The sequence below is a fragment of the Heptranchias perlo genome, chromosome 2 (assembly GCF_035084215.1).
Source record: "Heptranchias perlo isolate sHepPer1 chromosome 2, sHepPer1.hap1, whole genome shotgun sequence".
Lineage (NCBI taxonomy): Eukaryota > Metazoa > Chordata > Chondrichthyes > Hexanchiformes > Hexanchidae > Heptranchias > Heptranchias perlo.
In genome coordinates this window covers 108,703,468-108,727,859 of record NC_090326.1, presented here as the reverse complement: position 1 = coordinate 108,727,859, position 24,392 = coordinate 108,703,468, and the positions used below count along the sequence as shown (strand labels likewise).

The 24,392-nt window shown below is 44.8% G+C and overlaps 1 protein-coding gene across 2 annotated transcripts in view; it reads left to right on the top strand.

Moving 5' to 3' along the window:
- cntnap2a (contactin associated protein 2a) overlaps nucleotides 1-24,392 on the top strand; it is a 1,620,024-nt gene that overhangs the window by 1,488,317 nt on the left and 107,315 nt on the right. For both annotated transcript variants that reach the window (XM_068005678.1, XM_068005683.1), the window contains exon 21: nucleotides 23,644-23,737. In XM_068005678.1, the coding sequence (XP_067861779.1) occupies nucleotides 23,644-23,737 (94 nt within the window). The remainder of the gene's footprint in view (nucleotides 1-23,643; nucleotides 23,738-24,392) is intronic.

Here is a 24,392-nt window from a genome sequence, read left to right as displayed (position 1 = left end):
GCGGTAATGGAGTTCCCTGCTAGTATAGCTGGTGATTATCCTGCTACCATCCTGTAATGGAAAATGCAGCCCAAAGTTTCTCATTTGTGCGAATAAAGAATCTGGTTCAACTAAGAGTTTAAGAAACAAAAGTGTTTTAATCATATTAGAAAGTAAAGTAATCATTGCACATAATTTCCCAATAGCCAGATGTCAGTACCTTAGTAATAAGTTCTCAATAAATGCAATGGGTCCTTGATGGGATTAAGGACTCAGTCTTGTGTGTGGCAGTGTAATTAAATAGATTGCCTTTCTTATGAAAATGTATTCTGGGTCTTGAAGGATAAAGCTGTTCTTATTTGAAAAAAAGTGATGGAGGAGCAGCCAAATACAAGATAAAGATGTTTTTAAAATTATGATAGGCATCAATGGGATGAGATGCACTGAAAGTTTTGAGCATAACAGAAGAAAACTGAATAACATGATTATAAACTGAAGAAACTATTAGCCAAATGTTACTTAAGATTTACATGCTTCATATGCAGAAATGTACCTTGTAAATACAATGAATGCCGAGCTGATTGAAGCAATCAAAAAAGAAATGGGCAGACCCCTGTTTCATCAGGGGTTGGAGGGAGAATTGTGGCTTGCTGCCAGGATCTGAAAATAGTCTGAATGGGCATTAGCCTAAAAGACCTTAATTGACAAGTGTGAGTTCTCATATTTCTTCAAAATGCAACAACCACTCTGGCTGCCATTTTTGATTACAGTGTAACTCTCTTAATTGGTTTGAGCATGGATATTTTGCTTTAATGGCTACCCAAATTATTCCTCACAGTGACTTTGCCACTGCAATCAGCTGAAATATTAGCATAGTGTGATGCGCTGTCGTTAAAGCTGATCCTGGCATTCAAGGTTAAGTTTGTAATACTTTTTGTTATGTGCATAGCCACGTTACAGCTACAACTCCATCCCCTGGCTACAGCTGATAGTGTCAGCTTTGGATCAGTGGTGGCACTCTCGCCTCTCAGTCAGAAGTTCCTGGGTTCCAACCACACTCCAGAGACTTAAGCACATTATCCATGCTGATACCAGTACAGTATTGAGGGAGTGCTGTATTGTTGGAGGTGCCGTCTGTCAGAGACTTTAAATCGAGGTCCTATCTGCCCTTTCATGTGGATGTAAAAGATCCCATGGCACTTTTCAATGAAGCACAGGGGAGTTCTCCTAGTATCCTGGCCAACATTTATCCCTCAACCAACATCACTAAAAATAGGTTATCTGGTGATTTATCTCATTGCTGTTTGTGAGGCCTTGCTGTGCACAAATTGTCTGACATTATAATAATGACTACACTTCAAAAGTAATTCATTAGCTATGAAGTGCTTTGGGACATCCTGGGGTCATGAAAGACATTATATAAATATAAGTTCTTTCTTTACCTGCACCAGTTGAAGAATCAAACAGCAAAACAGTTGCTTGCAACAAATGCTAATTGTCTGATTAAAGTAGCATTAGCATCCATTGTAAGCAAAAAAATTACTATTGAACTTAATGGTTTGGGATTCAAGATTCTAGCCATTGTGAACTGTGAGTTGTTCACTGTATTGGCGTCTGATGTAGGTGAAGTTAACTATATATAGATGTGGGAAGATACAGAACATAGAGCTCAACTGTGTGAATTGGAAAGTTGGATTAATAGTTTGAAATTTTGCTTGATTAGCTTTCAGTGTCAGGGAACAAGAGATTTATCTTTGAAGCTTCCCTCAGGAGATTGAGTGGGTTGGATGGAGTCCCTGATAGGACAGATGGGGGGAATGGGCTTCACAGACCAAATTACCTCTCTTTAGCCTTTTATATTGATCTTTTAAGTAATATTTCATGGGCCGTCTCCTGGAGTTTGTGCTGTTAAATTCAGTTTTGGTAGACTGGCAACATACTTATTGACTTATAAAAATGGTCTGAAATCTCCCATCGGACTACAGAAACCTGATTTGACTAAGTGAATGCCAGCAGTTAGTTCACAAATGCTGGGCTACCAGAATATAACTTAAAAGACCAGAATATCAGATTCTCTTATTCCATACTTTCTTATGTCCCTACCACTAGTGATTGAAATGCCGCATCATTGTACTTTAATATGCTGCAGATTTGATCAATCAAACACAGACTTCCAGTACTTTCCAGACACAACTAAAATATTTGCCACCATTCTGACAACAATGCAATAACATTTTGTGCTTTTTTCCCCTTTTATTTTGCAACAATGGAATTTCAGCAGCATATAATTAAAAATGTCATAGTTATTCATCAGTCATTTCAGATTAAATTTCTTTAAAAAATGCACAAAACTGAATCATCAATCAGACATCCCCAAGAGTTTGCACATTATTTGCACTGAGCCAATCTGTCAGATTAAGTCATACAAACTGCTAAAGTGACAAAAACTTAGCAATGAAATATTTACCCAGCAATCACTGATGGCATAGAGCTATTGATCAAGCGGCTAGCTTTGTTTTCACCAATTTAAAAGAAAACAAAGTAGAAAATAGTGACACATTTATTTGAAAATATGATGTCAATTTCTCTGGGCCTGATCCACCTGTACGATAGAGAATATTCCATTCACCTCATACGTTAGCTATCCTTACAGTAAAATACTGGATCAACTCCAGCAAGTTGGCAGTTGTGTCATTGTTACTTGGTTTCTTGGTTTCAAGCACTGCTGTGAAATTTAGTGCATTCAAGGTCAGTTCAGACATAATGGAGGTCATTTTTAACTGCACCGTCTGGGCGGTGACCTGGTGGAGCAGATTACCTACCCATTGTCGAACTCTCCCGATTCCCACCGCAGGCTGCTGCCCAGGTGGTGAAGTTGAAAATTAACCTCCTCCCCAGAGCCCTACAGTAGGAGCAGCTTTGGAGAAGCCTATCTCCATACAGCTGCACATTACCAACAAGCAATCAGCATACACATGACATTAGAAAAGAATACATGCCATGCCATGTAATATTGACAGTGTAGTCGGGTGTACTTTTTGAAACACTGGTGCAAACTTGCTTGCAGAACAAATTAAATGTGTACACCACCATGGATTAGGAATAAACTATTTGCTGGTCTCCTGTATTTGGAGAGTATGTGGGTTCTAAGTAGGGGATTAACACCAAACCTCACTACAGGATACTTGTAAACAATTTTACAACACCAAGTTATAGTCCAGCAATTTTATTTTAAATTCACAAGCTTTCGGAGGCTTCCTCCTTCTTAGAACCCACATACTCTCCAAATACAGGAGACCAGCAAATAGTTTATTCCTAATCCATGGTGGTGTACACATTTAATTTGTTCTGCAAGCAAGTTTGCACCAGTGTTTCAAAAAGTACACCCGACTACACGAAGGAGGAAGCCTCCGAAAGCTTGTGAATTTAAAATAAAATTGCTGGACTATAACTTGGTGTTGTAAAATTGTTTACAATTGTCAACCCCAGTCCATCACCGGCATCTCCACATACAGGATACTTGTTCATGAATGAGCACAAACAGCAGCATAGAATATTCCTGCTGTTTAACTCATGAGATCAAAAACATTGAGCATATTTAAAGCAGGACCCTGCTGTCTTCCAGTGGATGTCCTGTTTGTCTGCTGAAAACAGTCTGTTAATATTTGGACCAGCAGGATCGGAGCGGGTAAGTCTCACAGGGTATTTTAACTGCCAGATGAGGGATTTAAAATTCCCCCCAATAGCTTTGTTGTGTTTTGATGCAAGCCATCCTAAGACATAACAAGCTTACCTTGTAAATATATTTACAAGCAGCCTTTGAAATCTATTAATTAGGTATATTTTTGTTTCTAAGAGAAAAATTACTTCTTGGTTGAGAAGATGAGGCAGACTGTAACAATTAAAATACTAGCCCAAATCTGCAGACCCAATATGGTGCAACATGTTCCTAAAAAACACATTTGGGACTGACTGACTGTTTTTTTTGTGTGATGGACCTGTAAGGGTCAATTTTCAGCTTGGTTAGGCCCATAAATGTGCATTACTCAGACATAACCGAGTGGAATTAATAGCAGAAATCACTTATGCCAAATCAGGCACTTCCAGTGGATATAGGAAACTCCCACTGCAAAGAGGTTGGAGCTTCATTTCAATATAATAATAGGCCAGATGAGATGTCATTTTGGCATCTACTTGATTTCCTGTTGGGAGCACTGAAAGTACATTCCTTCATATTCTTGCCTATATAATTCAGGAATTCAAATCTGAATGGAAAGAAGTTTAAAGGGACATCCTGCATTTGAATTGTTATTTTCAAGTCTTTTTCCACTGGTCTGTTTTTTTTGGTTTTTTGTTTTGGTCAATTCAGTAGCAGAAAAGGGGTTTGTGCCATTAGGTTTTGACACATCCAATTTTTGTTTGCCATGTGCAAATTGGGACAATGAATGGGAATCCCTTAACTGTCAGCTTGGCTCAGTGGTAGCACTCTCATCTCTGAATCAGATGGTTGTGATTTAAGCCCACTCCAGGCACCTGTAGGCGTAATCTAGGCTGAGACTTTAGTGCTATCCTGAAGGAATATTGTGTTCTCAGAGGTGCCACTTTCAGATGATATGTTTGCCTGTTCAGGTAGACATAAAGGATCCTGTAGTATTATTTGAAGAGGAGCAAGAGAATTCCCCTCGCCAGCATTTATTCTTCAACCAACACCACCAAAAAGAGAATAACTGGCCTTTTATCACTTGCTGTTTGTGAGACCTTGCTGTGCACAAAGTAGTTGCCACGTTCGCCTACATAACAAGAGATGACAACACTTCAAAAATAATTAATTGGCTGTGAAGCATTTTAGAATGTTCTGAGGATGTGAAAGGCATCACACAAATGTTATATGTATGATTGGAGAAAGAAAAGAAGATTGGAGGAATGCCAGGCATGTGAGACTGCACCAGAGGGGAACTGCATGCACCTGTCATAACTCCCTAAACTACATCTACAGGCAGAGGCAGACTGAGGAATCAAGATTCACCAGGAAAGCTGTGACAAAGTTGTGCCACATGCTCTGATAGGACCTACAACCAAATTCCACCATGGTGTTGTGTTTTCTAGTCCTGCCTCGAGATTTTTACCTCTTATGCTATGACTAAAACAGTGCCAGTTTCACAGAGCCAGCTGAAAATTTATGTTGTTTGTTTGGGCTTTGAAATGACTCAGGAGCAGACAGTAAAGGGCCAATTCCAACTCTGCCCTGCCCTTATCTTAGGAAATGCTGGCCAGATTTTCTCAAAAGCAATACAGTTCTGATTTTTATCAGTCGCAAGATAGAAAATGTTAAATTTGATTAACAAGCAAATGCATCCATTATTGAGTTTAACTATAAATCTTTCACTGGTGTCTACCTAACTATATTGCATATATTAATGGATTGAAATAGCAGTCAAAACCTAATGAATACTCATACAGTAGCATGAAAACATACTTCATGGCCACTTCTAATGACTCTCTTTTATTCATATGTTGAGTCTGTAATGTCTCCTTTCCTGGTTGCAGAATGTTCAGGATCTAGAAACAAGATATGCCTCTAAGCCATGAAAAATTGATATATAAAATGTTGGTGGTATTTACCTTTGATTGCAATACTAATGGCATAATTTAATTTGCACATTTTGAAAATCACTAAGCCATCCATCTTCCTTGACTGCTCAATTGAATTAGAAGACCTTCAGGTCACAACCACACTGTAGCACCTAAATTAAACCATATCATTGCTGTGTTAACAATTGCTTTCTTTTAAACTCCTCAACATCTCTGTCATACTGCACAATGAAACAATTTGCAGCGTTCTTATGCTATATTAACCTGGTTGATAGCATAACTGTCACTTAATTCTGGAACATTTGGTCCAGTGTATTTCCTACCATCTGCCATCGCATTTGAATAACAAATAATTGCTGTTCTGCTCATTTTTTTTCTGCTGGGATGCTGCTACAGCCACTGATAGCCCAGAGTTTGTACATATATAATTTTAAACGTAAGGCTGTTCGGCTGTGGAGAGCAGCCAAGCCTGATCCTGTCCTCATCTGGCGCCAACACATGCACACTTAGCAACAAGGATTCTTCCAGTGTTTTATTCATATGATCTTATTCAGTGAGTGGTCCAATTACTCAGAATTAATTAAGTCAGGGTACAAAGGTTAGATGTACCTCACCGGCATTACTTACACCTTTATATAAAAAAAACTGCATTCCAGACCATACATAGATAACACGACAAATTTTAGGAGGAAAATATATGTGTGAAATTTAGAAAATTTGTTGTATCAAATGTTAACCCTGGAAGTGAGTCAAAAGTCAAGTTCATTTGCTTCATTAAAGAAAGAATAAAACACAAACTGTACTTTAATAATTACATATCACATCATGGCACACCACTGTGCTTCAGAGAAAGTTATCGCTACACCATGCAGCCCCCAATCAGAACCAGGTAAATAGTTGAGTAATTGCTTCTACAAAATAAGGAGGGGCCTAGGACTATGCAAATATTATTTATAGATCTCAATTCAGGTCTGGGTTTTCTCCTTCAACCTAAATACCTTAACTGAGACTATTTTAACAAAAATAGGATTATATTTACTGGTAATGGCAGCGTGAAGTGGAAAGAAAGAAAAGGGGATAATAGGGACCAGAGAGAAGGGTAGAAAGAAATAAACCTATAGGGAGAAGATCACAGACAGATAAATGGAGAGAAAGCAACAGATATCTGTCACGTTTCAAGATTTATTGACCATTGTTCCATTTGAGGAAAAGAGTTCCATTTAATTGTTGGGTTTTTGAAGCACAAGTTTTTTTTAATAAAGCACCTAGACAAAATGTGGTTGACACACTATTGAAAGTTGTTTTCCCATAGACTGTAAGCAATAAGCAATTTGTTAGCGTGTCCTGATAATCGATAAACACCCAGCACCCATTATGTTGGGAGGTTCCTGGTTCCAGGCATTAGGTAGGAGTTAGCTTTCATAGGCCCTCTCATCAAGTTGTGAACAGACACAGGCAGTCAGGTCTAGCAAAGGCTGTAAGGACAGTCAACCAGCAAAGGCTGTGAGAAAGTTAAAATTAAGGTGAGTAATTGGGAGTTACATTATTTAAATAATGCAAGACAACCAACCACTGTGGGGAAGCTTGGAATATTCATTATTTTGTATTATTATGCAAAGGCAAGTTGTACTGACTGAGCTAAATAAGTAAGCCTGATCATAAATGTTGCTCTGTACGTTCACTCACTGTGAACTAAAGCAGCTCAGTGATTCTTATCTGGCCTCACCTACCAAGTATTTTTTTGGTCCTCCTTCAAAGAGATTTTTATCGTATGGGTTCGATAACAGACGGGTGAACTGCTCTGCTGTTATACCACCCAAGCGCTGAAGATGAAAATTATGCCATAGTGAGTCAGCAGGGAATTCAAAGAGGAAGAAAAAAAGAATAAAAAATATATTTTTCCAACAAAATAGTATCACTGTGTCAATGACTCAACAACAACGTACATTTATAAAGCCCCTTTAATGTAGAAAAATGTCCCAAGGCACTTCACAGAAGCGCAAACAGACAAAAGTTGACACAAGTCAAAGAAGGAGATATCTTGAGGAGTGACCAAAAGCTTGGTCAAAGATTGGGTGTTTTTTTTTATTCGTTCACGGGATGTGGGCGTGGCTGGTAAGGCCAGCATTTATTGCCCATCCCTAATTGCCCTTGAGAAGGTGGTGGTGAGCCGCCTTCTTGAACCTCTGCAATCCATGTGGTGAAGTTCTCCCACAGTGCTGTTAGGAAGGGAGTTCCAGGATTTTGACCCAGCGACGATGAAGGAACGGCGATATATTTCCAAGTCAGGATGGTGGATCTTAACGAAAGAGAGGGAGCTGGAGAGGCAGAGGGGTTTAGTGAAGAAATCCCATAGCATGGCGTGTAGACAGCTGAAAGCAAGGCCACCAATGATGGGACAAAGGAAGGGTGGCTGCCAGAGTCAGAAACAGACAGTTCGGGGGTGGGGGGGCTGGGAGAGATGACAGAAGGGAGGGGCAAAGCTATGAAGAGATTTAAATGCCAGGATGAGAATTTTAAATTTGAGGTATTAGGGGACCAGGAGCCATTATAGGTTCAGTGAGAACAGGGGTAATGGGTGAGTGGGACTTGGTGGGGATGGACAGCAGCGTTTTGGATGAGCTGAAGTTTATGAAGGGTGGAGGATGGAAGATCAGCCAGGAAAGTATTGGAATAGTTGAATCTGGAGGTGACAAAGGCATGGATGAAGGTTTCAGCATCAGAGGAGTTGAGACAGGGGCAGAGGCGGGCGATGTTACAGAGGTCGATGTGGGTGGCCGTTGTGATGGAGAGGATATGGGGTTGGAAGCTCAGCTCGAGGTCGAATAGGACACCAAGTTTGCAAATAGTCCAGTTCATCCTGAGACAGTGGCTGGGGAGAGGAATGGAATCTCATGAAGTGAGCATTTTTAATTTTGAATTTCCTATTTTGTGATTTGGGAATGTAAAACAAAAATCTTAGCAATCTAAATAAACAAGTGTTTTCATACATAATAGTCATAAATTAACATTTGTCAGTGAAAGTTGACGTTAAAGATGATTTTCTCTTAACAGATTTTCCTTAGGTTTTACTGTAATGGAAGTTTAAAAATAGTTGCTGCAGAGCTTCCTTAGCACTTGATGTTGCTGATGCGTTAATGTCATATTCATGATGTAATTTGGAAACTAGAGCACTTCCTATTTCCATCAGAATTGTTTTTGTAAATAATAGAAAGGCCCAAATATTCACAAAAGGAAGCAGATTCAAGCAAAACCACAATTGTTGGTAGTCTGAAGAACAGGCTCGAGGAGCTCAGTGGCCTACTCCTGTTCCTATGTAGAACCGGCACAAAACTAGAATATTTCTGATCCACTACCAAATGGAACATTTATGAGTGCTATATAGCAGGGATGTCCAAACTTTTGTCTTTGTGGGCGGCCTGGGTGCCTCAGAAGCCTCAGGGCCGCATATATAGTTTAAGTTTTGTTCCAATTAATTCACATATGTCTCAAGTTGCTGATACTGTCAAAGCTTGGAGTTCGAATTGAGGAGTCATTCACCAATGAGACTATAAACAGCCCTTTCCTAACCTCCAAACAACAAAATTTAAACACAAACCAGTAAATCAGAAATCGAAGCTCAAAAATGACTGAGTGGCTTGGAGTACGAGAGCTAGAATGCCAGGTTCGGGGACCAGAGGTTGGCCCCCCCATGTTATACTGTAGAATATTTTTTTATCGGGGGTCAAAGGCAACTACAATTTTCTCAAGTTACAGTGTGAATATACATTGATGGCGAAACACTGGATTCAATTCTCCACTCTTCTGCTAGTAGCATAGCTTGTATTGCACCCCTGCCAAACCTAGAGAGTGCTAAAAATGACATCAGAATAAAGCTACTGTATGGCAGGCTGCTAGACAGACTTCCTACAATGGGTGAGGCAGGACCGTCTTGTCAACCTGAATCTGAGTATGTTTCGCACTGTACTCATTACCTTGAAAGACTGCCATATAACTCTACAATCATTATTGCAGCAACAAAAGCTACAAAACCAGTGGGAGGGAAAACTAGAGAAAGGGGATATATTATCCTATACCACATTATTACACATTTACAGTGAGAACATTACTTGCTAGACTTAAAAATCTGAGTTAAAATTAACACATTTGATATCCATTAGAATGAGGAGAGGCTTGCTTGCCTCCTGGTCAGAAGATAAAGTGCCCGATATTAGGAGGGTGGCAGGTTCGCAGCGGGGGGTCGACTGGGCACGTGGGTAACGTGCCCAGTGAAATCGGTGTGCTCCGCACGCAATCGCAGGCTAATTGGAGCCACTTACCTGTGCTTCCGGGTTTTGCGCTGGAAAGCTGCGCAGCGGGCGGACTGCGCATGCGCAGCATAGGCTGTCAGCTGGAGGAGCCCTATTTAAAGGGGCAGTCCTCCACTGACTGATGCTGCAGAAAATAGGAAAAATTACAGCATGGAGCAGCCCAGGGGAAAGGCTACTCCCAGGTTTAATGATGGCTCACTCCAGGTATTATTGGATGGGGTGAGGAGGAGGGGGAGGACAGAGATCTTACCCCCGGCGGGCGGGAGGAAGTGGCCTGCCTCTGCCACCAAGAAGGCCTGGCTCGAGGTGGCAGAGGAGGTCACCTGCACCACCAACATATCGCCCACCTGCATACAGTGCAGGAGGCGCTGCAATGACCTAAGTAGGTCAGCCAAAGTGAGTACACTTACTCATTCCCCTACACTCCGTCTGCCACATCACCGCCCCCACCCCACATCTCCTTCTGCACTGCCAACACTACTCTATCACATCACTCCTCACACCCACTCAAACCTTATCCTCATCTTACCTGCACCTACTCACCTCGCCAGTACTCATCCCGCCACTACCGCTCAACCCAATCCTCATACAATCTCATGGCTCTATCTCATACTCACCCTCTCATGCATCTCTTTGACGGTCAGCCTCACTCAACCTGCCACTACCTGTGCTGCAGCCACAGGGCATGCATCACATATGTGCAGTAGGAAGCGTAAGGCAAATGTGTCGTGAGCATGAAGGGGATGAACAAGGGTGTTTGAGGGTTTGTCATGGTTTTTACTTATATTTAATTTCTGATCAACTCACATAACATATTATATTGTCATCACTACTGCCACGTCTTTGCGAATCTTGTCTGGTTTGTGCAATAATGCTCTTTCCTGAAGATCACTATGAAGACCCACAACTGATGCCACCCATTGTGTCACTGCAGAGTGGGTGTAGGTGTATTTGCAGGGCTCTTTTGTGCAGACGACTGAGAGACGTGGGCGATGTCCCCGGTTGCACCCTGGAAGGATGCGGAGGAGAAGTTGTTGAGGGCAGTGGTGACTTTGACAGCGACAGATAAGAAGATGGTGCTCGGGCCAGCCAGGAGCAGCTCGGCATGAAGGAGGCTGCAGATGTCCATGACTACATGTTGAGTGACACTGAGCCTCCGTGTGCACTGCTGCTCAGAGAGGTCCAGGAAGCTGAGCCTCGGTCTGTGGACCCTGTGGCGAGGGTAGTGCCCTCTGCGACACATCTCTCTCTGCCGTTGCCCTCCCTCCTGCTGTGCAGATGGATGTGTCACAGCACTGTGTTGTGGAGCTCCACGTGTCAGAGGTGGATGGTGTGGCCAGCGAGGCTGGTGATGCTGTTCATCCTCCGAGGAGGTCATGACTGCAGCTACGGCGGCCCCCATCCGGAAGATGTACATTTGAGGGGGTCCGCAAGGTAGGTAAATGTGTCTGGACACCAGGGTAAGTGTGCAAGTTGGTGAATTTGATTGTTAGGAGGAGGGTGGTGGAGGCCAAACTTTGTCCAAAGTGACAGAGTGGCCTCCTGCAATGAGTGAGGGTCTCCCCCACCCCCCGCCAACCTGTCAAATGGACCTTTGCAGCTGCCACAGGCTGATGGCTGCAACACGTCCATTTGAACTGGGAGTGTTTCCCCCAGTATGGGAAACAGTCCCAGTTGTTTGCAAAATCCCACCCCTCCTAAAATATCATGTTAATCAGGTCTGTAAACAACCTGAAGTACCTAAATAATTACTTTAAGTGGCACCCCGCTGGCTTTAATTGCCGGTGGGAGCCCCACATGCGGGGGCTGCGCGCACATGTCAGCGCGTTAGTGGGGAACCCGGAAGTGGGCGGGTTGGAGCCGGGCTCCGGACCCGCCCCGGGAATCCCCGATTTTCGCAGCCCCCCCCCCGCCACGAACGCACCCGCTCGGGGGTGCAAAAATCGAGCCCAAAGTGTTTAAAAATCCCAGGGCTGCTTGTCACTCAAACCCATCTGCCTTGGACAACTTAGTGGAGATTTTTCTCTATGAGCACCTGCTGAGCGTATGACAGATGCATACCTCAGTTGTGCTGTGCCTGAGAGGAGACAACTGCCCCGCTGTTCCTCCTCCAAGCTATTTGCATGACCCAGGGGAAGCCTCTGGCACCAAAAGCTACAGAAGCAAATCTGAAGTGCATTTGTAGGCCTCACTGCCAAAGTGCCTCCGATCATCCTTGGGGGAGGTTAAGGGAATTTTTTACACTTACTTGCTTAATCATCCCCTGGGACTCCTACTGGTCCATCGAGGTTGGGAGGCAGGTCATAGTGCCAGCTTTTAGCAGGTAACCCTGGGTGCCCAACAAGCAGACTTAGAGGAAAGTTGAGGCAGGAGGTCAATAATGCCTCCTCCCACTTCAATTAAATGCGAAAGCTGGAGCTGTACCGACTACAGGGCCAAGCCCAATTAAAATGCTTGTGGAAGCCCCAGGAAATCCCATAGCAGTGCATTAGGGTGGAGAATTGATGTAATGAGTCTCAGCTCCATTTTACTTTGTCCTGCACCTGGGGTTTGCCAATTTCCTAGGGGCAGAACCGAGGAAAATCTCTTATCAACTAACATCAGGGTGTACAAATTAAAAATTGGGAAGGTTTTTTTTATTCGTTCATGGGATGTTGGCGTCACTGGCGAGGCCAGCATTTATTGCCCATCCATAATTGCCCTTGAGAAGGGGCAATTAGGTAATCAGTAAGGATCTGGGGATTAGTAAGGAGGGAAGTTGGGAGGATCTTTTTCACACAAATGATAATAATGTGCTTTTACCATGGAAGGCCTTTGAAGCAAAGAGTACTGGAGAAAAAGTACTGGAGAAATTAAAGGGACTAAAAGCCAACAAATCCCCCGGACCTGACGGCCTACATCCTAGGGTTCTAAAAGAGGTAGCTGCACAGATAGTGGATGCATTGGTTCTGATCTTCCAAAATTCCCTAGATTCTCGAATGGTCCCAGTGGATTGGAAGGTAGCAAATGTAACCCTGCTATTCAAGAAAGGACGGAGAGAAAAAACAGGGAACTATAGGCCAGTTAGCCTGACATCAATCATTGGGAAAATGCTTGAATCCATTATTAAGAATGTAGTAACAGGGCGCTTAGAAAATCATAATATATGATTAGGCGGAGTCAACACGGTTTTATGAAAGGGAAATCGTATATGACAAACCTATTCGAGTTTTTGAGGATGTAACTAGCAGGGTAGATAAAGGGGAACCAGTGGATGTAGTATATTTGGATTTTCAAAGGGCATTCAATAGGGTGCCATATGAAAGGTTGTTACACAAGATAAGGGCTCACGGGGTTGGGGGTAATATATTAGCATCGATAGAGGATTGGTTAAAGGACAGAATATAGAGAGTAAGAATAAAGGGGTCATTTTCAGGTTGACAGGGTGTAACTAGTGGGATGCCACAAGAATCGGTGCTGGGGCCTCAGCTATTTATGATCTATATTAATCATAGAATTGTAAAAAGTTTATAGCACAGAAGGAGACCATTTGGCCCATCAAGTCCGTGCCAGCTCTATGCAAGAGGAATCCAGCTAGTCCCACTTGCCCGCCCTATTCGCATAGCCCTGCAATTTTTTTCCTTTCAAGTACTTATCCAGTTCCCTTTTGAAGGCCATGATTGAATCTGCCACCTCCACCACGGGCAGTGCATTCCAGATCCTAACCACTCACTGTGTAAAAAGGTTTTTCCTCATATCACCTTTGGTTCTTTTGTCAATCACCTTAAATCTAAATCTGGTTCTTGACCCTTCTGCCAATGGAAACAGTTTCTCTCTATCTACTCTGTCTAGACCCTTCATGATTTTGAATACCTCTATCAAATCTCCTTTCAACCTTCTCTGTTCCAAGGAGAACAACCCCAGCTTCTCCAGTCCATCCATGTAACTAATGTCCCTCATCCTTGGAATAATTCTAGTAAATCTCTTCTGCATCCTTTCTAAGGCCTTCACATCTTTCCTAGAGGGCGGTGCCCAGAATTGGACACAATACTCCAGTTGTGGCCGAACCATTGTTTTATAAATGTTCATCATGACTTCCTTGCTTTATACCTCTATTTATAAAGCCCAGGGTCCCGTCTGCTTTTTTAACCGCTTTCTCAACCTGCCCTGCCACATTCAATGATCTCTCTGTTCCTGTACCCCTTTTAGAATTGTGGACTTTAGTTTATATTGCCTCTCCTCATTCTTCCTACTGAAATGTATCACCTCGCATTTTTCTGCATTAAATTTCATCTGCCACGTGTCCGCCCATGCCACCAGCCTGTCTATATCCTCTTGAAGTCTATCACTATCCTCCTCACTGTTCACTACACTTCCAAGTTTTGTGTCATCTGCAAATTTTGAAATTGTGCCCTGTACATCCAAGTCCAAGTCGTTAATATATAACAAGAAAAGCAGTGATTCTAGTACTGATTCTTGGGGAACACCACTGTACACTCCCCTCCGGTCCGAAAAATAACTGTTCACCACTACTCACTGCTTTAGATGATTTAGATGAAGGGACCAAGTGTAATGTAACCAAGTTTGCCTATGATACAAAGCTAAGTGGGAAAGTAAGCTGTGAGGAGGACACAAAGGGAGTGATTTTAACCCCCAAGAACGGGTGGGTTGGGGGTGGGTGGGAGTTGAACATAGTTGTTTTTTGGTCGCGACCACAACCGGCTTCACTTCCAGGATTAATGTGGGCGGTAAAAGTTCAGGCTTCCCACTGGGAATGCAAAATCTGAAAATTTTGTGGTTGCAACCCAAATAAACAACTATCTTCAACTTCCACTCATCCCCAACCCACCCGTTCTTGGAGGTTAAAATCACCCCCAAAGAGTCTGCAAAGGGATATAGACAGGTTAAGTGAGTGGGCAAGAAGGTGGCAAATGGAATATAATGTGGGGAAATGTGAGGTTATTCACTTTGGTAGAAAGAATAGAAAAACAGAATATTTTTTAAATGGTGAGAAACTTTTAAATGTTGATGTTCAGAGGGATTTGGGTGTCCTTGTACACAAAACACAAAAAGTTAACATGCATGTATAGCAAGCAATTAGGAAGGCAATTGATATGTTGGCCTTTATTGCAAGGGGGTTGGAGTACAAGAGTAAGGAGGTTTGCTAGAATTGTACAGGGCTTTGGTGAGACCTCACCTGGAGTACTGTGTGCAGTTTTGGTCTCATTACCTAAGGAAGAATATACTTGCCTTAGAGGCGACGCAACGAAGGTTCACTGGATTGATTCCTGGGATAAGAGGGTTGTCCTATGGGGAAAAATTTAGTAGAATGGGCCTGTGCTCTCTGGAGTTTCGAAGAATGAGTGTGATCGCATTGAAAGGTAAAATTCTGAGAGGACTTGACAGGGTAGATGCTGAGAGGCTGTTTCCCCTGGCTGGAGAGTCTAGAACTAGGGGGCATAGTATCAAAATAAGGTGTCAGCCATTTAGGATTGACATGAGGAGAAATTTCTTCGCTCAGAGGGTTGTGAATCTTTGGATTTCTCTACCCCAGAGGGCTGTGGATGCTCAGTCGTTGAGTATATTCAAGATTGACATCGACAAATTTTTGGACTTTAGGGCAATCAAGGGATATGGGGATAGGGCGGGAAAGTGGAGTTGAGGTCAAAGATCAGCCTTGATCTTATTGAATGGCAGAGCAGGCTCGAAGGTCCGTATGGCCTACTCCTGCTCCTATTTCTTATGTTCTTATGAGTATAAGTGGGTTCAAGAGGCAGTCGGATGTATTTCTGCAAAGAGAAGATATTTGGGGACATAGTGAGAAAGCACATAGGTGGAGTTGAGACCACTCAAACAAGGATGGACTTGTTGGGACAAATGACTATTTTCTTTTCCTAAAGATTATTTTATTTTAATCTGGATTGCCATGCTTGAATTGGGCCTCATTACCTGGCCTCTTGGCTGGAGGAGTAAACAACTGGTGGTGAGGGGTCTGGACTGGAACAAGATTTAGGAAAATCAAGGAGAAACAAAACAAATTCAGTTCCATTTTTTGTAAAGTTAAAACTGGGTGAATTTTGAAAGTCCAATTACTGTGAAGTTCCCAGCTGTGACAATTCATGCATCCTGTCTTCAGAACCCTACCAAATTTCCAATGAGTCATTGCACACTACAGAAAAGGTGACAGGCATGATGTGTTCAAATCTGTGATGGCACCTTTAAAATCAGATAAAATGAACCATTGGATGGCTAAATTGCTTCTTCAGGATGTGAAGTAATAGCATATGTTCTATGACCATCTAATTTAAGATTGCACTTTGTAAAATAATACTTGTTTTCAGCAAGTGATTTTGCTTGTGCTGGTAAAGAAATTCAGCACTGAGTGGATTTCTTCCTTGTTCGCTCCACTAGGTAATGCTTTTGGAGCAATGTATGAACTTAACTCAGTATACCCTTAATGCATGAGAAACACAAGTCAAATGCTTCATTATTATGTTGGATTCTGCAATGAGCTCTCTTAATTTTTGACTCCCTAAGTCTCTTTACAGAAATGGTTATCAAATTTCACCACATGGAAACTCACAAACATGTTACTATGGCCTTGTACATTTTGCATACATTCTTCTGCCCCTTCCTTTTTCTTTCCCATCCAGGGTTTTAGCCTAAATGAATCCTTCTTCAATCTGGAAGGTGAAGGCAGAAAGGCCATTGTCTCCTGTGTAATTGCCACCAAAATCATATTGCTCATTGTACTGACTACATTATTGAGACAGTTACAGGCATAATTGGTTGCCATAGGGCGAGCTATAGTGGGCAGGATCTTGCTGGAATGGGGCATCTCATGGCACGTGCTGTTAGACTTTTTCCGAACCCTCCAGCTCAAAATTATTTTGCGCCGTAACTTGCTGTAAGTGCGAGCTGATAACGAGGGCAAGGGGGCAACTGGGACCTCAATGAACGGCGGGACCAATAGTCTATCTCCTTATGAGATTTAAGGATTGAGAAAGAAACAGAGGAACGACAGAGAAGAAGGGAGAATTAGAGTCAAATCAGGTTCAGAAAGAGAAATAAAAAGAGGGAAAGAAACACTGGATGAAGAGAGAGAGGAAAGAAAAGAGACAAAGGAAAAGTAAAAAAAAAAATTTAAATTTAAAATTTGACGTTTTAAAAATCTCTAACAACAATTGACTACATGCCGGAATGAGATTGAACCATTTAAATTGTTCCCTTTCTGGACCAGAGAGGTTGATTGGGATTGCATTAACAATTATTACATCGTTAAAAAAGGGTACTCACACTCTTAATTACCAGATGTAATTTTCTGTGGCAAGCTTAATGGGCAATTAATGTGGAAATCCAGCAAGTTCTTAAAAATCACGGGGAGGATAACAGAGAGATGCCTTTTTTGCGAAGCAAACGGCAGAGCAGCATAAATCGAGCAACAGGTTCTGGAGATTCGCAACTCACGGCCTATCTCTTAATCCCCTGAATTTGCCGGCCAATTTGCGCATTAATTACGGCATGCGTTATTAACGCATTATTATTTTTCCAGCAAGATCCGGCCCAATGTTTAGTTCTACAATGCCCAAAAACACCACGGGGCTCGATTTTAGTAGCGGGTTCCCTGTGCGTTATCGGCGGGGTGGGCTCGAAAATGTCAATATCCATGTGCGGGACCGGATCGCGCCGCGATCCCGGCCACTTCCGGGTCCCACGCTGACGTGCGGGGCTGCGTCCGCGGCCCCCGCTGGTGGGAATCCCGCAGGCAATTAAAGCCAGTGGGATGCCACTTGAGTGTACTTACCTTGCTTGTTGAGGTCATTAAATGAGCTGAATCAGCTGTCATAACAGGAAGTGTGGGATTTTACCTTCAACTCAGAGTGTTTCACACACTGGGGGAAACAGTCTCCCTCCAACCGGACGTGTTGCAGCCAGCAGCCTGTGGCAGGTGCCAAGGTGCACTCCACGGGGGAGAGCCCTCACCCACGCAGGAGGCCACCGCGTCACATAGGGCAACCCCTGCCCTCCATCACCCCCCGCCAAGCCAGAGGACAGACCGACGTGAAACCGCAGCCCCAGTTCGAGGAACCACCTACCTACCCTGCACAACCCCTCAGACCAACACCTGCCAGATGGGTGGTGCGTTGACATCCTCGGAGGACGAACAGCATGACCAGCCCCAACAGCCTCGCAGTCCACGCCGTCCGCCTCAGAGACGTGGAGCCCCCCAACACGGTGCTGTGGCACACCCACCTACACAGCAGGAGGGAGGGCAACCGCAGAGAGAGATGCATCGCAGGAGGCACTACCCTCCGCACAGGGTGTACAGACCGAGGCTCAGCTTCATGGACCTCTCCGAGGAGCAGTGCATACGTCGGCTCAGAGTCACTCGCCAGGTAGTCACCGACATCTGCAGCCTCCTGAATGACGAACTGCTCCCGGATGGACCAAGCAGCATCTTCTTACCTGTCGCCGTCAAAGTCACCACTGCCCTCAACTTCTTCGCATCCGGATCCTTCCAGGGTGCCACCGGGGACATCACCGGGGTCTGTCAGTCGTCTGCACACAAGGCAGGTCACCGATGGGTTGTTCCGCAGGGCCTCGCACTACATCAACTTCGCCATGGACGAGCGCAGCCAGATGGAGAGGGCGGTTGGATTCCATGCCATGGCTGTCTTCCCACGGGTACAGGGTGTAATCGGCTGCACCCACATCGCAATACGGGCACCTCCGCATGAGCCAGGGCTGTTCATCAACAGGAAGGGGTATCACTCCATGAACGCCCAGCTCATTTGTGACCACCGCCAGAGATTCCTACACGTGTGCACCAGATACCCCAGCAGCTGCCACGATGCCTTCGTCCTCAGGGAGTCTACCGTCCCGCCCATCTTCCACGCACCCAACGCCGGCAACGGCTGGCTCATCGGCGACAAGGGGCTTCCCCTACACACGTGGCTCATGACGCCTCTGAGGAACCCCATCACCGAGCCGGAGCGTCAGCACAATGACAGCCACACTGCTACCAGGTCTACAATTGAGCAGACCATAGGGCTGCTCAAAATGCGCTTCAGGTGCCTTGATCGTTCTGGGGGAGTGCTCCAATACACGCCATTCAGAGTGGGACGAATCATAGTTGTCTGCTGTGCCCTGCACAACATGACCCAACAGAGAGGGGTGCCGCTGGAGGAGGCCCCAACAACACCCACCACCCACATTGAGGACAGCGATGAGGACGAGGAGGTGGAGGTGGAGGAGGAGGAGGAGGAGGAGGAGGGGGACGCGTCACAGGATGATGGACGACCCATGCGCCGAACCCCGACTCACCGGGATGCTCGCCGGGCCAGGGGGGCACTCATATGTCAACGGTTCTCCTAGAGTCAGACAGTGCGAGGCGTTCGCATCTCCTCACCTGCACATGCGAGGGGCCATACCAGCCCCCTCCACTGAAGAGTGTTGCCAGTACTCCTGCACCCATAGTAGTGTGCCCAATGGGCGGCAGCAGGTGTTCGCCGTCATGATGGGCTGCACGGAACGCACCTATTGCACAGGCCGCGGAAGAATGGACGAGAGGTGGCAGGAGTGGTGAGAACGATAGTGTTTAATATGTACAAGGTGCAATACTATAAACAAAAAGTGTACAAATTAACAGACACCCTGGTGCATTCCCTTTGTGCTTATAACGCCTTTGGAGTTCTTTTCCGGGTACCCCTACGTGGTGCTACCCCTGTGGCTCCAGCAGAGGTGGTGGCAGGTTGCTCGTGTTGTTGCCCTGACCGGGTAGATGCTTTGGGCCGACGGCCCCTGGGTTTCGGTGCCCGTGAGGGCACCTCCACAGACTGCTCCTCCTGCACCTGTGCAGGGGCAGACTCGGCCACCTGGAGAGGAGGCACCATTGCGAGTACAGGTTGAGAGGGGGGCAATGGGTGGGACGTGGGGGCACCTTGAGTAGCGTCCCCACTTCCATGTCCCCGGTCACCATCATTCCTCTCGTGGTCTCGGCCCACATCACCCCTTCCACCCTGCTGGACGACAGTTTGGATGGCATGTGTGAGGCCTTGCAAGGCCACCCCTAGTGTATCCGTCAGCCTGTTTATGGCGGCGGAATGTTGCTCACCCTGAATCCGTACAGCCGTTCTCAGGGCCTGCACGGACTCGATGTGGAGCTGTGCGTGACGCTCGAGGGAGGCCAGCCTCTCCTCCACCGCAGACGCTCCCGCACCTACCCGCGACACTATGTCGCCGGTACCCTCCTGTGCCTGCGCCACCAATGCCCGCATGCAGGAGTTGGACTCCTCCAGTCGCCTGCACGATTTTGGACAATGCGCGTGGCACCTCTCCCAGTACCTCGGCAATTAGCTGGTGCCCCTCGACGGCTCTCCTTTTGACTGGTGGCCCCCTGGGTTCAGCATCTGGGTCCAGCTGAGCAGAGCCTGGAGATGAGTGCTCCCACCGACGTGGACCCTCCGCGGCTGCCCCTGCCACCAGGGTCTGCTCATGCTCACACGTGCGCGGTGAATCACCAAGTGCAACCCCAACTAGTTGGCGAGGGGGACCCACCGAGGTGCGTGTCTCTGCGCTGGTGGATGGTTGGCTCATATGTGACGATGCACCCTCAGAGACCGCCATGTCCTCTGAGGAATCGCCCTCCTCACACGAAGCGCTCGCAGACGGCCCTGCAAGGGAACAGAGGGCACTATGAGGCATGTGCACAGAGGTCGCGGTGCGCCAGATGCCAGGTGATGCTAAGGTCATTCGCGATCATGAGTGTTGAGTGTCAGCTGTCCCTCACCGGCCGATGCTGTAGCGCCAGACTCGCCATCGCCCACCGACAGGCAAAGTTGTGTTCCGCTCAGTTCGAGCGCCTCCACCTCGGCATCCGTGAGCTCGAGCACGTGCGGCGGGCCCCCTCCAGTGCGGTCCCTTTCCCGCACATTCTTGCATCTCTTCTCCTTTGAAGGCAAAACACAGATGCATGAGTACGTGCAGATTGCATAGTGAGACGCCTGGAGCATCGGTGTGGGTGGGTTGCGCGTGGGGCGGATGGATGGGAGGATGCGTGTGCCACATGCCCGTCCCATTGCATGGGGTTGGGGCGTGTGGTAGTGTTCCAGTGGGGACAAGGAGGGTGGGTCAGTGCAGGCACGGTGAGGATGGTGAGTGAGTGGCTGTGAGGATTGCTGCGGGAGCGCTGTGGTGGCTGTGCAGAAGGGGTTGTGGGGTGTTTGGCGTGATGGTCGAGACGGGTTCTGGGGGGGGTGCGTTAGTGTACTCACCTTGCTGGACCTAGTGAGGTCATTGAATCGCTTGCGGCACTGCTCCCAAGTCCTGCTGGTGTTAGAGCTGCTGCTCACCTCCGCCGCCACCTCTGCCCATGCCCTCCTGGTTACGGAGCCAGGGCACTTCCGTCCGTCCCTGGGGAAGAGCGTGTCCCTCCTCCTCCGCACACCTTCCAGGAGGAGCTGCAGCGCGCGGTCGGAAAACCGGGGCGCAGCCTTACCCCTGGGTTGCGCCATGGTCTGCTTCCTGATGCTAGATGCAGGGGGGGGCTCTGTGGGACTGCCCCTTTAAGTGGAGCTCCACCATCGCGCTGGCGTCAATGCGCATGCGCAGGCGGCCGGCGCACAGCTGGGGTGCGGCGAACCCGGAACCATGGCTTAATTCAATCAATTATCCCGCGATCGCGCGGGGGGCGCACTCAATTAACCGTCTGCATTTTCCATGCTCCCGGAGGACCACCCGCCGGGAACCCGCAGGCCTGCTAAAATCGGGCCCACTGAGTACGAGGTTGGAGGGCATGTGGTAGTCTGCCTGCAAAATTGCAAAGCTCTTGACATGTGACTGACACATGCAAGTGGTACGCAATGCAGGTTTACCTGGATCTGTCAGCATAGGTGAAGTGGTGATTATCTTAACCACTGGACTAAGGGGTGTTGTTTCTCTTTATGTTTGCTTAAACCGTGATGTGGAGATGCCAGTGATGGACTGGGGTGGACAAATGTAAGGAATCTTACAACATCAGGTTATAAAACTGTTGGACTATAACCTGGTGTTGTAAGATTCCTTACCTTTGCTTAAACCGTATCTGTTTTCATTTTAAGCACTTTAACCACTCCCTGCTTGTGAGGTCCTTTTTTCCGCCTTATCTCTTTCTTGGATCTCCACACACCAAGCACTCATCCTTGGTCAAGAGGAAGGTCAGGCAGGTGACCTGTTGCCTGGCCTCTGCTAATCTTGCTCTGGAACAGCCAGCTAGGAAATACACAAGAGCAACGCAGTGTAACTCTCCCTTCCTCTTTCCTTCTTTCTCGTACATATATATTAAGGGATGTGAAGAATTCACCAATGGGATTTCAAACCACTGAAGCACTTATAATTAAGAGATATCATATATTTGCGACCATTGAGTGTTACAGTGAATTAGAACACTCCTTTCATCTCTGGGACCTGCATTTAAATCTAGTCCAGGCTAATGGGATAAGAGTGTTGTCTCATTGATGGCTGTGAGTGAAAATTAATTCAGATAGTCTCACCCCATAGGGCACAAGTCTACCTGATATCCATAACTCAGTACTAATTATCAGTAAATCAGTGGTTTCACTCAAGGACTTTACTGAGGTAGGAAATGTGGTTAAAGATCACTTTTGGGGTAGAATAACAGGAAAGTGTATCTGACCATCATATACATGACCCAGGAATGCATGATGCTAGTACCAGCATCCCTTACATTGTAAAGAAGAAAAATTCCACCTATCTACTCTCTTTCCCCACCCCACCTCCCCAAAAATCACTTTTTATTGATTTTTAGGGACCTGAAGAGATTATGAGGAAAAAAATGGCATCATGGAAGAACATCTTACAGATTACATAATTAAAATAATGCAGCAGTTAAAAATACTATTCTCTTAAAATGTTTCTAATTTCTTTGTAAATTTTATTGCAAAATGGTTAGTTGAGTGCTTCTCTGAGGAAAGCAAGCTTGAATTGGAATGACACCTCATTGTGTCACTTAGGTCCTACTAATTGTCACTTTTGGTTATGTCAATCAAAGGGATTTGCTTTACATCACTTTAAATATACATCAATGAAGGAACAAAAGCTTTGTTAAATCACATATTGTATATAAACCTAGCTTTTGATGTTGTTTTCTCATTGCTATGCAATCTCTCCATTTTGAGGGCAAAGCTCACTGATTGGCACCATGTTTGTCGCTTAAAGAGAACAGCTATATAATCAGATGTAAAAAGAAAGATTTGCATTTATATAGTGCCTTTCATGACCTCAGGATGTCCCTAAACGTTTTACAGCCAATGAAGTATTTTTGAAGTGTAGTCACTGTTGTAATGTATGACAGATGTAATTAATTTAAACTTGGATTTCAAAGTATTATAAGTGGGAACATGAAAAGAATTAAACTGAAATTATATACCCAGTGTAATGGACCTTTTACATAACTCAATTCTATGCAGGCATTTCACCATATTACCAACTTACAATTAAATTTACTGAAAATGTCCTGCTTATCTCATTCATCAGAACATTATAGAGGCTGCATTATCTAATTGTACTATAAAATCCTAAGGAGAGCAATCTGGGAAATGCTGTAATATTTAATATTTGGTTAAAAGGCAGATTGTAATTAAAAACTCAATGGATGAATGTTCAAGCATTATATTGTTGACAGTTTATTTTTTCTAATCCGAAAAAGTGTCAGTAATTTAAATAATTAAATATCATTTCAATTTGACCTAACAGGTTTTTATCTTTTCTTTCATTCTTTGTTCAGCTGGATCATTATCCTCCAGTTCCTTACAGCCTGCCAGCAACTTCAGATATCAAATTTAACTCTCTGAAGACCCTGTTCCTAGGGAGAGTCGTAGGTAAGTTCTGAGCAGTGTGAACAAATCTCTCTCCTCTTTAAAAAAAAACACAAGGTTTTGATTGAACAATTCTGGTCATATTTTGGGAGAGGTAAGAAAGAATTCAATGAGCCAGAATTTCCTCAATTCAGTTTATGCCAAAATTTATTCTGGTTTCTACACCCATCTTGCTGACGGCAACTTACATCAACATTTCCTGAGAATCTCATTAGCATACGCCTAAATGTAAAAACTGGCGTAAAACAAGCAGAAATCAGCGTAAACAACCGGGACCTGAGGAAAGCACAGAACTTACAATATCTATCCTCGTTAAATCACTTTTTATCTTATTGATGTTATAAAATTAAAGTTTGAAGCCATCAAACTATCATTTATGCACATAAAGGACAACATGTTTAAGAAAATGCAATTGTGGAAGCTTTTTTCTTTTTAATGTAACAGATTCTGATGCCATAGAAACGCATTCAAAAATATTAAAAAGATATAGTGCAGGTCACAGTAAGAAGTAAAAAAGCTTTTTAAAAAAACGCTATAAAACACCAGAAATAGTGACTTTGGGTCCTGTTGCGCCTAAAATTTTGGCCCACTCAGAACTGGCGTAAATGCAGGAAATTTGCATTCTCTGGCTTTTTGCATGGGCGTAGCTATGTTAATG